General features: G+C 52.6%; 1 protein-coding gene across 1 annotated transcript; it reads left to right on the forward strand.

The window, feature by feature from the left end:
• The first annotated feature begins 7,998 nt into the window (after positions 1 to 7,998).
• Tmem92 (transmembrane protein 92) lies at positions 7,999 to 14,053 on the forward strand. Its single transcript, XM_021641647.2, has 5 exons — positions 7,999 to 8,152; positions 11,002 to 11,024; positions 11,534 to 11,617; positions 11,750 to 11,936; positions 12,082 to 14,053. Exons 1-5 carry the CDS (start codon positions 8,066 to 8,068, stop codon positions 12,202 to 12,204), a joined length of 504 nt encoding a protein of 167 aa, XP_021497322.1. The 5' UTR covers positions 7,999 to 8,065; the 3' UTR covers positions 12,205 to 14,053.
• Positions 14,054 to 16,108: the final 2,055 nt, after the last annotated feature.

The following is a 16,108-nucleotide window of genomic DNA, read 5'->3' on the forward strand; positions in this document are numbered from 1 at the left end:
GGGGAGTGGTCCACCCTCAATGCCCGAAAGCAGAGTTGGCCTAAGCATGCTGGTTGCAACCCTCTGCCCACTAAGGCCAGTGACGGCTGTCTTCCTGTTTTGTTTTGTTTATTTCTTCTCCCTATGGACTGAGATTCCCCTCCTCCACCCTGCCATGCACACCCTACACAGCACCCCCAGCGAGCATAAGATATGCATCCAATATGGCCCCTCCACTGCAGCCACCCAAGCCACTCACACCCACATACTCACACCCAAATAGCTACTCCTCTGTTCCCTCCTCCCTGTGCTACAGTTCTGACACAGGCCCAAGAGAGGCCAACGTTTTTGCTCTGGGCTTCTCCCAGGCCCTTCCCCTCTCAGTCTGCCCCCCCCACTTCTCGCCCCTTTCCAATTCAGCAAGCACCTTCACCCCTTCTCCTCTGTTCCCTGGCGGTAATGTTCTCAGGGGCCCTTTCTTTCATCTCTGAGCGCTTGGTGGACTGTGCAAGGCTGCACACTGAGGTAGTTCCCACTTGGCTGGCAGTGGAGTTGGGGGTTGCTCTAGGGGACAGGGAAAACAGCAGCTGGAAGTGACCTGGGGTCTCACGCCACCCTATTCCCCACCCCCACGCCGACTGCCCACCCCCACGCCGACTGCCCACCCCTCCCCATCCACCGTGAGTCATCCCCACCTCTGGAGCTGACCCGTCTGGAGGCACTGCAGCCTTCCTCAGGCAGCTTATCCTGTCCTCTGCCGGCAGTGGGGTCTTGCCTCCACCCCTGCCAAGCAAGAATGGTCTGGTCTTCCAGCATGCAGGCACCCAGTGCCAGACCGAAGTAAACGGTAAGACACCTAACACTTAGGGTCTCTCCACAGTAGCAATAAGAGCTGTTGCTCAGGGACCATGGCTTAGACAGGCTGGGCAAAGCAGCCTTGGAGGAGCCCAGATGCAGCGGCTGGGAGAGGCAGGATTCTGGCGGTAAGGAGGCAGTGGTTTGGCTCGGAAGGCAGGGGCAGGCTGAGAGAGTTTATCCTGGCCCAAGGCCCCAAGCCAAACATCCTCCACTAACCTAGCAGACACATCAAAGCCTGAAAGGAAGGCGCCCTTCAGTAGAGGAAACCTGCAGTCCTGGCCGCCTGACAACCTGGCTCCGGGCGCAGGACCACCCTGTCCCACTCAGTATCAGCGGGCCGGATCAGACTGGAAGCAGCGGTCTGGAGGGGACATTTCTATCTACATCTCCCCCCTCCTCCCACGCTCGCCTTTGGGGCTGGGACGGGGACAAAGACAGCGTCGGGTCCCAGCTTTGGTCCCTAGAACAGTTTCTTCTTAAACTGTATGTGCCTCCCTGAGTCCCCCTCCCACTCTCCAGGCAGGGAACGTTGAAAGGGGTCTCTTTGCACCCTAGTATTTCATCCACGGCGGCTCTCGAGAGAAAAAAAACCATTTAGCTGTGAGGGGACTGATTTCACGCCCCCCAGGCTACCTTGCTCTGCAAAGAACCGTTCTACAAGGAATGATAGAGCCCGAGGCTTAGGGGGCTAAAAGGAGACTCCAGCGTCGAAAAATAAAAAGCTTGAGTAGAATCAGAAGGCAGGAACTGGGCTGCAAGCCACGGGGCCTCTCTGGGGGCCCGCAGGGGCAGAGGGAGGGAGCCCGGCGGCGAGGCGCTAACACTGGAGTCGGAGGCGTTAACAGGGCCGCTGCGGAGAGGGGGGATCCCGGAGCCAACTCTTAGATAAGGAAGCTGGGCTTGGGTGAGGGGCGCGGCCACGTCAGCACAGACGCTGGCTGGGTGCACACAGCACGTGCACACGTATGTACTCGGACGCACGCGCCGTCACATGTGTGCGTGCACACGGCCGGAGCCAAGTCTGTCCTCAACTGGGAGCCAGATGATGTGGCTGCTTGGCCTAGCCAGGATCGCGGGGAGAATGTGCTCTCCACCCACCGCCTTCCTCCGCCCCTTCTCGCCCTCATTTTCTTTTTCTTTTCCATCCTTCCCTCCCTCTCCCTCCCTCCCTTTCTCTCTCTCTCTCTTCTTCCAGGCTTCCTTCTGGGATGTTCCCAGGCTGTCCCCGCATCCAAACTTAACCCACAGACCCAGGTCATTAAGAAGCTCTCTCTTCAATGAATCCAGCCCCCCTAGGGGCTGCTTTTCAGCTCCCAGCTTCTTTGGGGCTGGGAGAGTCCTGTCAATGTAACCGCAAGCCCCAGTCCCATCAGGGACACATCACGTAACACAGATCAGCACACACACAGCCAGGGTACAGTAGAAGCCTCTTTCAAAGCGGGTGTAAGAGTGGAGCTGAAAAAGGAGGAACCTAGGAATCACAATTTCCTTGTTTCTTTATGGCTCCAGGTGCCTAGCTCAAGGAACAAACAAGGTGGGGGCAGAGAAATTATGCGGGGGATGGATGGAACCCCAGATAGAGGAGACTGGGGGCCTCCTGCCCCTCATCCCCAGTCTCAGCTCAGCCTCTCCAGCCTGCATCTCGGTGGTTGTTTCAACTCAGACAGCAAAGTCCATTAACTCAACAGTCTCCTCTCCTCAAACCACCCCCCACTTCCTGGACAGCCCCCTCAGGTCTGGGCCCCGGAAACCTGCACTTTGGGAGTATAATGGTTCCCAAATGCCTTCTTTTTTGGGGGTCCTGGTCTCTGTTAAGCCTTGGGGAAGGTGAACATCAGTAGAGACCCTCCAACCCAGTCATTAGGGTAATAAGCTCCCTGCACCGTTAATTGTCAGGTGGTTCACCGTCCCCGGGTGTCCTGGCCCACAGACTGGCAGCTCTGACTTGGGATCAACTCCAGAAGTCACTTAACCTTCCCCGCCCCCGCCCCCCCCCCTGTCTACCATTCAGGAAGAAGGGCTAGTGGGCTTCCATAGTCAAAGGAATGTTGGGAAGGAGGCTAAGACCCTGACCCCACAGACAGGACCCTGCTGGGTCTCTGTCCCTCCTAGGAAGTGGGTCAGCAGCCGTGGGCCCCCTGCCCAGCATCCCTGGAGTAGCTCAATTCCTGGGGTGCTATCTTATACTGAGACAGGGTGCATAAGCTTCAGCATACTCTTGTGGGGTAGGAAGCACAAGTAGACACCACCAAACATACAGCGAGTAAGGTCAGTCTGGAACCTGCCACACTGTCCCCTCCTCCAACCTAGGGCTCTTCACCGAGGACTTTGGAAACATTTCTCCTTGGAGAAACCCGTTCCTGACCCTGGAGGCTCCAATCAGCTTCCGCTTTGACAGGGGAATGAAGGCTGAATCCGAGCTGGCTGGTTCCCTGGAGCCTGGTAGGAACAAGAGGACAGGTCCACACATCTTTGAGAAAGAAGGAAAAGGCCCTAGAAAAAGAGGAGAGGGCACTGAAGGACTGCTTTTATAAGAAGATCCAAGTCTAGGAAGGCTTTCTGAAGGAGGTGGTAGGAAGGAATTTACTGGGCACGAGAGGGGTGCTGGGGCAAGATTTATCCCAGGTGGGAAGTGACCCAGGCTGAGACCACGAAAGAAACGGAGAGAATGAGGTGAAGGCCTCTAGAATGTGATGGCAGGGCGGGGAGGGATGTTGGCTGAGGAATGATTATGGGGGTCTCCGAAGGTCCTCTAGATGGATCAAAGCAAGTGACAGTAGGTTAGAGAGAAGGTTAGAGAGAAACACACTCCACATGACTCAGCACGGAGCACACGCTAAAGACCTTAGAGAAGAGGTTGTGATGTCCGTAATGAGCCAAGTCTGCACTGCACCTCACAGGGGAGGTGACAGCTCTGAGTCTCCAGTCCCTGAGAGCTCTCCAGAGACCCGTGAAGGAGTGTGGGAAAAGAGTCACCTAGAAAGACTAGAAATCTCTCTGACCAGATGTGGTGGTGCACACCTTTAATCCCAGCACTCTGGAGGCAGAGTTAAATGGAGTTCAAGGCTAACCTGGTCTACATAGTGAGTTCCAGGACAGCCAGATTCCGTAGAGAGAAATCCTGTCATTAAAAAAAAAAAAAAAAAAAAAAAGACAGAAAGAACAGACATCTCAGGGCTCTGTCCTCCCAGTTATCACATCCCACCAAATGTGGGAGTGGCCAGCACCAACGCCCCCCTCCCCCCACTACCTTACCCCTTCTAATTTGACCACAGGGAAGGAATGCAGAACACATACTGGACAGTGGAGGGGGCTGCTGAGCCAGACATTCAGGGGCTACAGTGCTGGTCTCCTGCAGTTCACATAGAGGGACAGAGTGACAGTTGCTCTGAAAAAAAAAAAAAAAAAAGGCAAGACCCTTAATGCCTGGGCACTCCATTCTGCCCCCAAACAAAACCAGCTCAGGTTCCTTGCTATGGCTGTATGCCTGAGGCGGGGCAATTGGGATCGGGGAGGGGGATCTACGCCTACTATGCCTGCCCAGCTGGGGAGGCAGAAGTCTGTGTTCAGGTTTGTGCAGGATCCTCGGCATCACTGAGACGTTCACGTCATCCCCCACAGTCTGTGTGCCACGCTGTCCTCCGATTCACTGGTCCTCCTTTTGCAAACAAATTTAAAGCTAGGGACTGCGTGCATGCCCTCCTGTCACACAACAGACCATGAATGGCAGATCTGCTAAAAATGACTCAATACTGCCCCTATAGGCAGAACACCACTAAAGCCGAGTACTCAGCCTCCTTGGAAGAGGCCATGGGGGGTGGGGGTGGGGGTGCTATTAGGTATCAGAGTTTTAGCTGAATGCAGAGAAGCAACGAATAGTAGGATGAACTATCAAGGGATGAAATAGAACACAGCCTAGCCCTTCCTCCCCGGGATCAGCTAGGTCAGTATTGGTAAGGCCTCCCTCTCCCAACCCCCGGCTGAGGGTTCCTCCAAGAGAGCTGCGGCTCCCCTGGCTGAGATGTAGCCACATGAGCCACAGTGTGGGGTCTCAGAACCCGTACGGTCGTGATTGTGACTCAGCTCTCATGTCCTCTGTGAGTTGGCCTTCCTGGCCCCTGGGCTCCAGCTGCCTTCTCTGAGAAAGCGTGGGTGGCCAGCTGACCTCCAGGCCCCTCCAGCCAGGCCCTAGGAGGACCCGTAGACAATCAACTCGTTCTTCAGCAAATGGCCTGGAGAAAAGAGACTGGGAAGGACTGGGAAGGACTGGGGACGTCAGCGCTGTTGGGAAACCCCAGCTGGAATCTGGTGTGGAATCCAGAGAGCCGCAGAGAGGCCAGGTCTTCCTCCTGGGTCCTCCTACCCCTGGTTCCCTGCAAGCAAGAGGACAGCATGTATGCATGCACATGCCACCCTTCTCAGTGCTGGCTCCCTGGGGGTGGGGGGTGCAGCCCTTGAATGGGACCCCTGTCTCTCTGAACAAGAACAGCTCTCCTGCCAGTCAGTGATGGCACACACCTTTAATCCTAGCCCTCGGGAGAAGGAGACAGAGTGAGTTCTGGAAAGCCAGGGCTACACAGAGACAGAACATCTCTCCCACCGAGCTCCATCCCTAACTGACATACATGAATGCTGAGCCTCCCTCTTAATGGATGCTGGAAAGGGCCTTGGGCTCTTGTCCTACGCAGGCATCTCCAACTTCCCGTCTCATCCCCTCCCTATCTGCAGAAATGGCCATGGAGAGGCAATCTGGTATCATGGGAGAAAAAAAAAAAAAAAAATCCGAGAGGCCAGAGGCAACTTCAACCTTTGGACCTGCCTGATGAGTCAAGTCTAGGGATCACACTTTCTCCTTTCAGAAGATGTAGGGCAAAGGGTGGACAGCTGTTCTCCAATGTCTACTCCTCTGACATTATGAATGTGGGCAGAGTCGAATTTACCTAGTAAAATACGAGATACTTTGCATTTCATATAACAAATAAATTTTAGCATTTCTTTAAATAATGCTTATCAAGGTGATGGTGGTCTTTAGTCCCAGCACTCAGGAGACAGAAGCCGGCCGATCTCTTGAGTTTAAGGCCAGTCTGCTTTACAGAGTGAGTTCCAGGACAGCCAGGGCTACACAGAGAAACCCTTGTCTTTAAAAAAGAAAGAAAAGAAAAAGAAAAAAGAAAACTTTGGATTTCACATAACAAATAAACTTCAATATTATCTAAATGCAACCTTTCTAAAGGTAACTTACCTAAATGTCTCTCTCCCACCCCACTTTTTCCCCTTCTCCTGGCAACAATAAATCTGGGTTAGGTAGATGCCAGAAACCCAGAAGGAAGTAACACCAGCTTCATTCTGCCAGGCAGAATGAAGTAGCCCAACTAGCTACTTTCTTCAGTTCTCCAGCAAACCTCCCCCCCCACACACACCCTCTTCTCAACTACTGAGTATGCCTGGCCTTCTCCTCTTCCCTGAGGCATAATTCTAGAGGGCTCCAAGCCTGGACAGGGTAGCAGGCAGCAGGGAATGGAAAGACCATAGAAGTACATCTCTGGGATGCTGAGAGAGTGGGGCTTGGGCAGGGACAGGAGGGTCAGAAGTCCTAGATAGCAACAATTTCACTCAAAAGCTAGAAGTGTGTTGGGAAGTTTCAGCAGTGTCCAAGGAGGTTCCTCCTTGGCTGGGGACAGGGGACGCTAGTCAACCCCCTTGCTAACTACAGGGGGTTGGCAAGAGGGCAGGGGTACTCCCATTTCCCTCCTGAGAATCAGTCACTAGAGATTGCGACTAGAGGGGATTCTCTGGAGCCAGATCCCAATTGCATTTGGCTTGGTACTGGAAGGTTCTGTTTTTAAGAGCTAGGGAGGGCCAGGGGATAATGAGAAACAGAGGCAGAAAAGGGGGGAGACCAAAGGCTTATTGCTTGGAGGAGAATGAGCCAGCTAGAGGGTCCCCGAGGGACAGAAGGAGTGCAGGACCAAAGCACTCAAAGAAATGTGGGCAAGAACAAAACCGATCAGGTCTCCTTCCACAGGAGAAGAAATGGATCCAAAAGGGTGCCTTTGGAGATGGCGAAGCCTGAAATCCGAAAACGGGAGACTGGGAGAAAAGGCGAGGCTGGGAGAGTCTCTCAGTATGGCCCAGAAAAAAAAAAAAAAAAAGCCAGGGGAGGGCTCCAAGAGGCTACCTGTTTCCCATTAGCCAAGTCAGAGTGGACAGGGAGCAAGAGATGCGCCAGGCACTAACATCAGAGCCTCCCAGGGAGGCTGGTCCCCAGACCCGGCAGCGACCCAGCCACTCCCTAACTGCGCCTCCCCCCCCCCCCCCTCCCGGGCTCGGCTGCTACGCGTCTCTCTACCACCTTTGACAGCCATCGTGCATCTATCTGTCTGCAGACTTCCTTGCGAGGGGCCCCAGGGCCTCTCAGTTCAAGTCCGGAGTCCTTGTGCGCACCTCGGCGCTGGGCGATGCTGCCACCTGGCGGCCAAATCTGACAGTCTGCGTCCTTCCACGCATTCCACCGGGCCTGCTTGTCCCAGCTCAGGGCTAGCGGCTTTTTAGCGTCATCAGACAAGTTCTTAGCCTCAGTTTTTCTTTAGTGAGAAAGAAACTCTACCAGCAACGTCACACAAAGTCTCAGAAGGGAGGGGACACTAATGTCCTAGTACTGTGGAGAGTTCCCTCCCGAACCCAGTGGCTTTTCCATCCTCTCTTGGCCGTTTATGTGACACCCCCCTTCCGATTATCCTTCGTGTGCCTCGGCCTGCCTTTTCCACGATCTCTGCCTCCCTCCCTTTACATGTCTCCACTGTCCAGCAGGTACAGCACCCCTCCAGTCTTGAGCTGATCTCTTAAATCTTATTTATTTTAATTTTTTTTTTTTGAGACAAGGTTTCTCTGTGTAACTTCAACTATGAAGCCTTTAATCCCATCACACAATCACACACGCCCTGCTCCTGCTCTAACCACTATTTAAGCAGGGCCCAGATAAGGAGCTCCCAGAGAGCGCTACCAGAGAGGTTAAGTTCTAACCTCCCAAGTCCTCCAACTCGAGCAAACCCGGCTCCTCTCCACTTCTGCTCCCTGAGCTCAGGCTCGCTTGCTCCTGGTCCGGCCCAAAGAAGGTGTGTTAACTCCGCCCCCGTCTCGGGGCTGTGCCCCATAGGTGGAGAGAAGTTGGAAAGGTCGTACCCCGTCACTCCTTTACATTCAGAAGCTCAGTGGCCCGCTTGTCAGGATGTCGGACGCCTGGGTCTCCGGCCTCCTCACGCTCGCCTTGTTCTTCAGCCTACAGCCCAGTCTCCAACGAGTAAGCGCCGAGGAGGTAAGCAAGGCTTCCGAGCCTTTTGGAGCACCCTTACCTGGCAGAGGCTTGCCTCTGAGCCCAGTCCCTGCCTTACCTTGTCAGGAATTCACGTAAGCAGGAACAAGTAGCAACTTTGTCTCTGTTTTGTTTGGGGAAAGTGGAGGTAGGAACCCAGGAAGGAGGCCCTGGGAAAACCCAGCCCGAGACTTGGCAGGGTTGTGTTGTTACTGGCATCTGGCCTCACCCACAGCCCTAAATAGGATCTTTGACCCCCATTTTAGTCTTCACTGGTCTTAATAAGCTCTGAGTCAGGCTGAGGTACCTGAGGTCTTGTCTTGCGTGTCTGGACTAGGTCTCTCCTTCTCTTCGTCCATGGCTGGTGACCTTGTGGTGTTAGTATATCCGCCCTCCCTGGGACTGGGACTTCTCTGCTTGTGTACTAGGGAGGAGGAGGTTCTCTTGCTTCTCCGATAAGTTCCAGCTTGTCCTCGGAGTAGACCTGGCTGCCAGGACCTGGGCTGGGTGGCCACCGACAGGGGTGTCCTAAGCTCTTGTTCTTCCTACCCAAACTCTTAGGTGTCTTGGGTTGGCACGTTTTCCTGAGAGGTGATCAGAACAAGCCTTTGTTGGTTGGTTGGTTTGGTTTGGTTTGGTTTTTTGAGACAAGGTGTCTTTGCTTAGCCCTGGCTGTCTTGGAACTCTAAGCTGGCCTCAGACTCAGAGAGAGATCCATCTGCCTCTGCCTCTCTCTCTCTCCTGAGATTAAATTTACAAACTTGGTTGAGAATCTGGTGGGGGTGGGAAGGGCTGTGGTATATGAAGTCCCAGGCCTGCTCCCCAGAACAGTCCACTGGGTGTTTGGAACCTGAATTTCTCCGTCCAAGGCCGCGCAGGAAGCCAGGCTCAAGGCATTCCTCCGATCTTGGACCCCAGGATCCTTTGCCGACTACTCTCTGCAGCCCCTTTACAGGCGCAGTCAGTCCACCCAACCAGATCTGATGAACTCACTTAACTATCCCACTCTGTGTTTCCTGAACCTCAGGCTCCAACCATCCCGGATCAGTCCAGCCCCTGGTTAAGATGGGAAGAGGAAGAACCCTGGCCCTTTTTATTAGCTCTGTCAATTAACCGTTGCTGGGAGTTTGTTTGTTTGTTTTTACACGGGGTCTCTTTGTGTGGAACAGGCTGACCTTGAACTCAGCAAAGATCCTCTGCTGCCTCAGCACTGGAATTAAAGGCTTGGCCTAACCACTGTGGTACTAGCAACAGTACACACCTTTAGTCCCAGCAGAGGCAGGTAGACCTCTTGAGTTCGAGGCCAGGCTGTCTTGGAACTCACTCTGTAGATCAGCCTGGCCTTGAACTCAGAGATCTACACAAAGAAACCCTGTCTTGAGAAACAAAAACAACAAAAATGTGTAGGCCAGGAAACAGGGCATGGTGGCACATGCCTTCAATCCCAGCCCTTGGGAGGCAGAGGTAGGGAGGTCTTTGTGAGTTCAAGGCCATCTGGTCTACAAAGGGAATCCAGGGCAGCCAGGGCCACACAGAGAAATCCTGTCTTGGGAAAAAAAAAGTCTGGGAAAGGGAAGAGTGCAGAGTCTGATATTTGGAAGAATGGGGATTTGTGACTGAGTTTCTGGGACCCCTCACGTCTTTAGCTTGCTGTACCCTTCCTTCCTCACTATCTTTAGCTGGCTCCCTATTCTTCATTTGTTGAGATAAGGTCCAGTTCTGGCTGCCCTCAAAACTGCCATGTTGGCCAAGCTGGCCTCGAGCTAACTGAGTTCAACCTGCCTCTCCCGCCGGAGTGCTGAGATTAAAGGCATGGGTCGCACATCTTGCAATGGTTGTAATTTGAAGTGAGGTGGCCGAAGGGGGAGGAGATTCCTTGACAAGTGGGAGAACAGCATCCTCATTAAGAGCTTAGACACGGTACTGCTATCAACAGGATGGAATTCTGTATGGAGGCCCCAGGTGCCCTGAAACAATGAGGGATGCAGGGCAGGGAATTTCCAGCAAGGACCAGAGGATGAATAGGGCTTGAGCATGTTTAGGGGAATGCCCAGAGATGCCTCTACCTGGGAAGGGGGTCATGGTGTGTGTGGGGGGGGGGGTTAGGTTGCTTTCTGGGGGGTTCTGGAGCCAAGGATCCACTAAAGATGGACCTCTTGTGTGTGGCAGGGGGAATCACCTGTGAACCAGCTGTAGCGGGCCACGCCTCTTAGCAGAGATGGTTCTCTAAATTCCAGGGTAGCCAGGACTACCTAGTGAGAGCAATAAAAAAGGGAGAGGGAGCCAGCATGGTAATGCATGCCTTTAATCCCAGGCAAAGGCAGACTCCAGTCATTGGCCCTGGACATGGTAGTTGGAAAGAGGAGAGACAGACCTGAAACCTGCTTTCTGGAACAATGTCTGAGCAGAGACAGTTCCCTTTAAGACAGGATCTCCTGTTCCCAATCTGGCCTCAAACTGTCCATATAACCTTGAATGGTCCTGGCTTCTCTTGAGTTCTAGGATAATGGGCATGTACTGTTATTCCTGGTTTATACACACCTGATTGATTGGTTTTTGGTTTTTTGAGACTAAATTTTTTTTGGTTTCCCTGTGTAGCTTTCGATGTCCTGGAACTCACTCTGTAGACCAAGCTGGCCTTGAACGCACAGAGATCCACCTGCCTCTGCCTCCCAGGTGCTGGGATTAAAGTCCTGCGCCTTCCCACCCCCAGCTGCACACCTGATTTGTTGCTGCCTTGGAAATTAAACCCAAGGCCTGGAGTATGCTGGGCAAGCTCTCTGACACCAGTCACAACCCTTGAGTTTTTGAGCTCTGACCTCTTGTCTTTTTTTTTTTTTTTTCTTCCACAGCTTCTAGTCAGATGTCACTTTTTGTAAGTATGAGACATTGGCGACAATTGTCAGTTAAGGTGGGGGGGGAAGGGTGTACCCTCATATTCTGCCCTGGGTGAGGGGACAGACAACTTACTCATCACGTTTGCTGAAACCATAGCCCCGCTCTTATCACCCAGCCTTGGGATCTGCATGGTTGGAGCAGGTCTACATGTAACTGCTGTTAATCCCCAACCTTTCTTAGCTTGGGTGGGGGTGGGGGGTAAGTCAAATGAGCAATGCTGCCCTTGGAAGGTTTGCAGCGGTGATCATTCTGCCTGAGGAATAATGGCATTCAGCCGTGATGAACCCTGAACTCAGGTCTCAAGTCCGGGCCCCAGTTCCTCCCAGTGAACCCAGGATGGAGCTGTAGCTCACACTCACTAAGGGTGGCTTGCAGCCTGAGGGTATAAGTGTCTGGGGAAGCGGGGGGGGGGGGGGGGGGCCTTGGGTATGACCCTGTATACATAAACCTCATCAGTGTCTCCCCATGCCTGTCTGTCCTGACCAGAAACTGCCCCAGAGGATTCGTATGCTGTGAGAGTAGGTGCTGCATGGAGAAAAGCATGTGGGACCTCGCCGATGACCCTTTCAGGTGAGCCTGGGGGTCACTGCTACTGGGCACCATCCGCAGAGGGCTGGGTCTACCCTAAGGGTTGGGGTAGCTGATGGAGGGGCTGTGGTAAGGGAGCATGGCTTAGGCACTTACGGAGATATCCCACCCCAGGATCTTGTTCATTATCTTCCTGGTCATGGTGCCCCTCTTGTGCATCTGTGGCCTGGTGAAGCGCTTCTGTCACAAGTGCAGAAAGCCGGAGCAGAACCACAGAATGGATCAGCAGATGCCTCCAGAACCGTCCTCCCTAGACGCCATCTGGGTCACCACTTTGGATCCTCCCCCACCCTACAGCCAGGTGGGTCTCTATGCCCCATCCCCAGCTTGTTTCATAACTGGCTGTCCATCTTGTGGAAGTAATGGATTGGGGAGGGCTCTGCCAACCCGATTTGCCGTTTCTTACCCACACCCTAAGCATGACAAACACCCTTTCTCCCCTGCAGGTTGTTCTGAAGTCAATTCCCACAGAACCACCTCCACCCTACAGCCTCAGGCCTGAGGGCCTTGCTGACCAGATGAGAGAGACAACCCAGCCTGTTGAGCTACCTCACCCACAAACCTCTTAGATCAAGCCCCAGGACTTCCAAAGGCTCTGGACTGATTCCACGCATCCAATCATGTCTCTGATCTTCTGATTTAATTTATTATTTTTATACCCCTGTTCCTCCCCAACCGGCCTGTGAGAGCTGAGCTGGATCCGTAGTCTTTGTCCTAATCCCACACCAAAGGCTGTTGAGACTTTCAAGAATTGGGGGTGCCTGCAGTGGGATGCGGAGAGATCCGTTGCTGGTGGAATGCAGATCCTGACTGGACAGCTTGCTCTGCCGCCCTGAGCTACTTGGCCTGTGCCTGGAGGAGGCTGAACTGTGGACTCTGAGCCACCTTCCTACATACCTGGATAGAGAAGACCCCCACTGTATACCTCCATAGCAACGCACAAAACACATGTCCTTTCCTAAAGCTTCACCGGCTCTGTGTCTGTGGCCGGGAAGTGGTGATGGAGACAGTTCCAAGGCTAATAAAACACTTCCAGCTCCTGCCAAGTGGTCATGGACTGTGTTGATTGACCATCTGCCTGGAAGGATCTTGCATCCAAAAAGTGGATGAATGCTTTGACCTTCGGTTCCTTGGGACCTGGGGACACTAAAGAAATGAACTGGAGAGCTCTCCCAGTCCTGTCCTGGTCCTGTGATCTGCTTTCCTTGGAGACTAGAACTTGGAGAAGCAGGTGTGGTTAGACACCTGTGGAGCCAGGCCCACAGACTGCTAGCTTCCAGACTCCTCTCCAGGAATGCCCTGGAGGGAGAGGGGTGGAAGACCCCACCCTGCTCTTCCTGCTGAGCCTGGGCTCTACCTTAGCTCCACCCACATTTAACCCCTAAAGGGAAGAAGATACTATCCTGTAGGCCCTACAGCATAGCTTGGAGCTGGGACTCTCCCTCAGGGGGGGCAGCAGAAGACAGGTCCTGCTGCCTCGGCTTGGGTGGGTGGGGGAAGGGGTGGTGCTAGGTATCTCCACTTCACCCTTGCTGCAGAGAAGAGAAGGCCAGCCTTTCTCTCCAGACCAAACCTCACTGCCTAGGTGTGCAGGCGGGGTGCTTCTGACCGGATCCTCGAGACAGTGGTGCCTGGGGCCACCGCTGAAGATTCCAGGACAGGCATTCCAGCAGAATTCATGCCCTGGGGGAAAGCAGTAGTGCTGACAAGATGGCGCTGGGGGTGACAGGGAAAGGAATGCAGCTGTAAAAGGTTTCTGCCTTGATGTGGCTGCTTCTCCTTAGGGCTGGGGCTTTCCCTGCAGGAGGTCACCTCAGCCTTCTTGTCACCTGTCACCAATGATGGTATAGAACTTTTTAATTCAGTGGTATGGCCTGCAGGGTGTGTCTTTCCCGAAGCTCGATGGCTGAAAAATATTATATTTTAAATGTGCATTGGTATTTTGTGAGGGTGTCAGATCCCCTGGAACTGGTGTTACAGAAGGCTTGTGAGTGTTGGGAATTGAACCCGGGTCCTGGAAGCCCAGCCAATGCTCTCAACTGCCGAGGCACCTCTCAAGCCCCCTGGAGAATGATTCTATCCCCACAACTTTTGGTGAGAGTGGAAGAGATATCACCTTTTCAGAGGTGACCTTGCATTATCCACTCATGCCACCCATTTTATAAGGCACTATGCCTGTCCTGGGTATCCAGGATGAGACCAGGTGCCATTCTACTTCTGAGGACAAGCTTGCAGAGAGTCCCACACTCTAAAGCTCATGGGTGGGCTGTGACCCATGGGAGCTTGCTCTGTAAGACATGCACCCACACTGAACACCACCCGTCCTACATCTTCTTGTCTTTTTACTGTTGCAAGAAAAAGCAAGTTGAAGGGCAGCGTTGATTTGTAAAATAAACTCAATCTTTACATTTTTGTAAACGTGTGTGTGTGTGTGTGTGTGTCTCTCTCTCTCTGCGTATCTATTAAGATCTAGAAGAGCCAGGTGCTGAGGTACACTCCTACAGTCCCAGCTATTCAGGAACCTGAGGGAGGAGGCTTACAGATCTGAGTCTAGCCTGAGTGACTTTTGAGCTCTTAGCTCAAAATTTAAAAGGGAAGGGGGGAGGGACTTTGAGTCGTAGCTCAGGGGTAGAGTATTTGCCTAGCCTATGCAAGACCCTGAGTTAAATCCCCAGTTCCTGCTCCAATGGTTCTAGAAGAATATGAGCCACGTGGCAGAGCCCTGGCTGTTCATGGAACTCCCTCTGTAGACCAGCCTGGCCTATTCGAACTCACCTGACAATGCCTCCCAAGTGCTGGGATCAAAGGCGTGCACCACCTGGTTTAAGATTTATTTATTTATTTTAAGAGTTATTTATTATATATACAATGTTCTGCCTGCATGTACACCTGCATGACAGAAGAGGACACCAGATCTCATTATAGATGGTTGTGAGCCACCATGTGGTTGCTGGGAATTGAACTCAGAACTTTTGGAAGAGCAGTCAGTGTTTTTAACCTCTGAGCCATCTCTCCAGCCCTAAGATTTATTTTTAATCCAAGTGTTTTGCCTGCATGTGCACCAATGTGCACGCAACATAGGCTAGAGGGGGCATCGGATACCCTGGAACGCAGTTCCAGACACTTCAGAGCCATGGCGTGGGTACTGGGAATTAATCCTGGGTGCTATGAAAGAGCAGCCAGTGCTCCAAATGCTGAGCCATCTCTCTAGCCCAAACTTGATATTTTGTATGCTTTAGCAATTGCCTGAGTCATCCCGTCCCCCCGCCCGATGAAATACCAGGTGAAATTTGATCAACGACCATTGATCTAATTCTCCAGCCCTGTTATGAAGACAGAGGCAAGTGAAGACTAACAGGTGTTGTACATGCATGTATATGACGCTGAGGAATAAACAATGCACATGGAAAGGCCTGGATATCTGTGGACAAAGGAAAAACATCAGCCTCTAGGACTCCTAGATGAGAAGCACCAAGCTGCAGCCTGGTTGGCTGGGGGGGCCGGATGAGCTGTTTGCCAACTACTGAGAAATCTCTTAACGGAGATTTAACAGCTCAAACTGAGTGAATGATGAAAGAGAAGATACGTGAGGGAATGAATGAGATCTGCCTCCAAGGGTTTGTACAGAAACACGTGGCTTGGTCAGCACCTAGGAACAGCTCTGGGAGCTGGGAATTAGACCGCCTTTGTAGGAGCTCCTCAAGAATGTGGGGTAGACAAAATGAGGGGAGCTAAGGGAGGGAGCTCCTGGACAGACGGGGGAGGAGCTGCAGGTGCTCGGTAAGGGACGGAGAGATGACAGCAACAGGAATCACCTCACCCTGGAGCTGAGATCCAGGACTCCAGCTATTTACTTTCTGCCTCTAGCATCACCAGCCCTCAGTTTTCCTATTTGTACAAGAAAAAGCCTCTTGCTGGCCTCTAACTCAGAAATCTGCCTGCCCTTGCTTCCTAAACGCTGGAATCAAAGGCTTATGTCACCTTGCCCATATATACATACCTGGGATATACCTTTCAGACTCCATTTTAGAAGGACTGAGTGGAAGGATGTGACAATCTGCTTAAGCCCAGCAGCTTTTTCTGTGCCCTCAACCTGACACAAGCTAGGATCATCAGTGAGAAGAGAGTCTCAGTTGACACAATGCTTCATAACATCTGGCTGTAGGCAAGCCTACAGGGCTTTTTTTCCTTAAATAGTGATTGAGAACCTAATCCACTGTGAATGAGGCCATGGGCTGGTCCTGGGTTCTTAGAAAGCCATCTGAGCCTGGAGGCAGAGATAGGTGGATCTCTGTTAGTTCAAGACAAGCCTCAAACAAAGCAAGTTAGTTCCAGAACAGCCAGAGAAACCCCGTCTGGGGTGGGGTGTGGTGGAGAAAGCGTTAAGTAAATTTCAAACTAGAGACAAGTGGCCAAGATTCCTATTTAACTTATAAAAGTGTACCTGGCGGCTCCCAGAATCTGTTACAGGCT

This window comes from Meriones unguiculatus, chromosome 7, assembly GCF_030254825.1.
Source record: "Meriones unguiculatus strain TT.TT164.6M chromosome 7, Bangor_MerUng_6.1, whole genome shotgun sequence".
In the NCBI taxonomy this organism is placed as follows: Eukaryota; Metazoa; Chordata; class Mammalia; order Rodentia; family Muridae; genus Meriones; species Meriones unguiculatus.

What these genes read in the sequence shown, in the direction of transcription:
- Tmem92 (XM_021641647.2), top strand. Translation starts at nt 8,066, where the DNA reads ATGTCGGACGCCTGGGTCTCCGGCCTCCTCACGCTCGCCTTGTTCTTC. An exon ending in CTAGTCAGATGTCACTTTTT is followed by an intron (nt 11,025 to 11,533) that starts GTAAGTATGAGA and finishes TGTCCTGACCAG; the next exon opens with AAACTGCCCCAGAGGATTCG. An exon ending in CTCCCCCACCCTACAGCCAG is followed by an intron (nt 11,937 to 12,081) that starts GTGGGTCTCTAT and finishes TCTCCCCTGCAG; the next exon opens with GTTGTTCTGAAGTCAATTCC.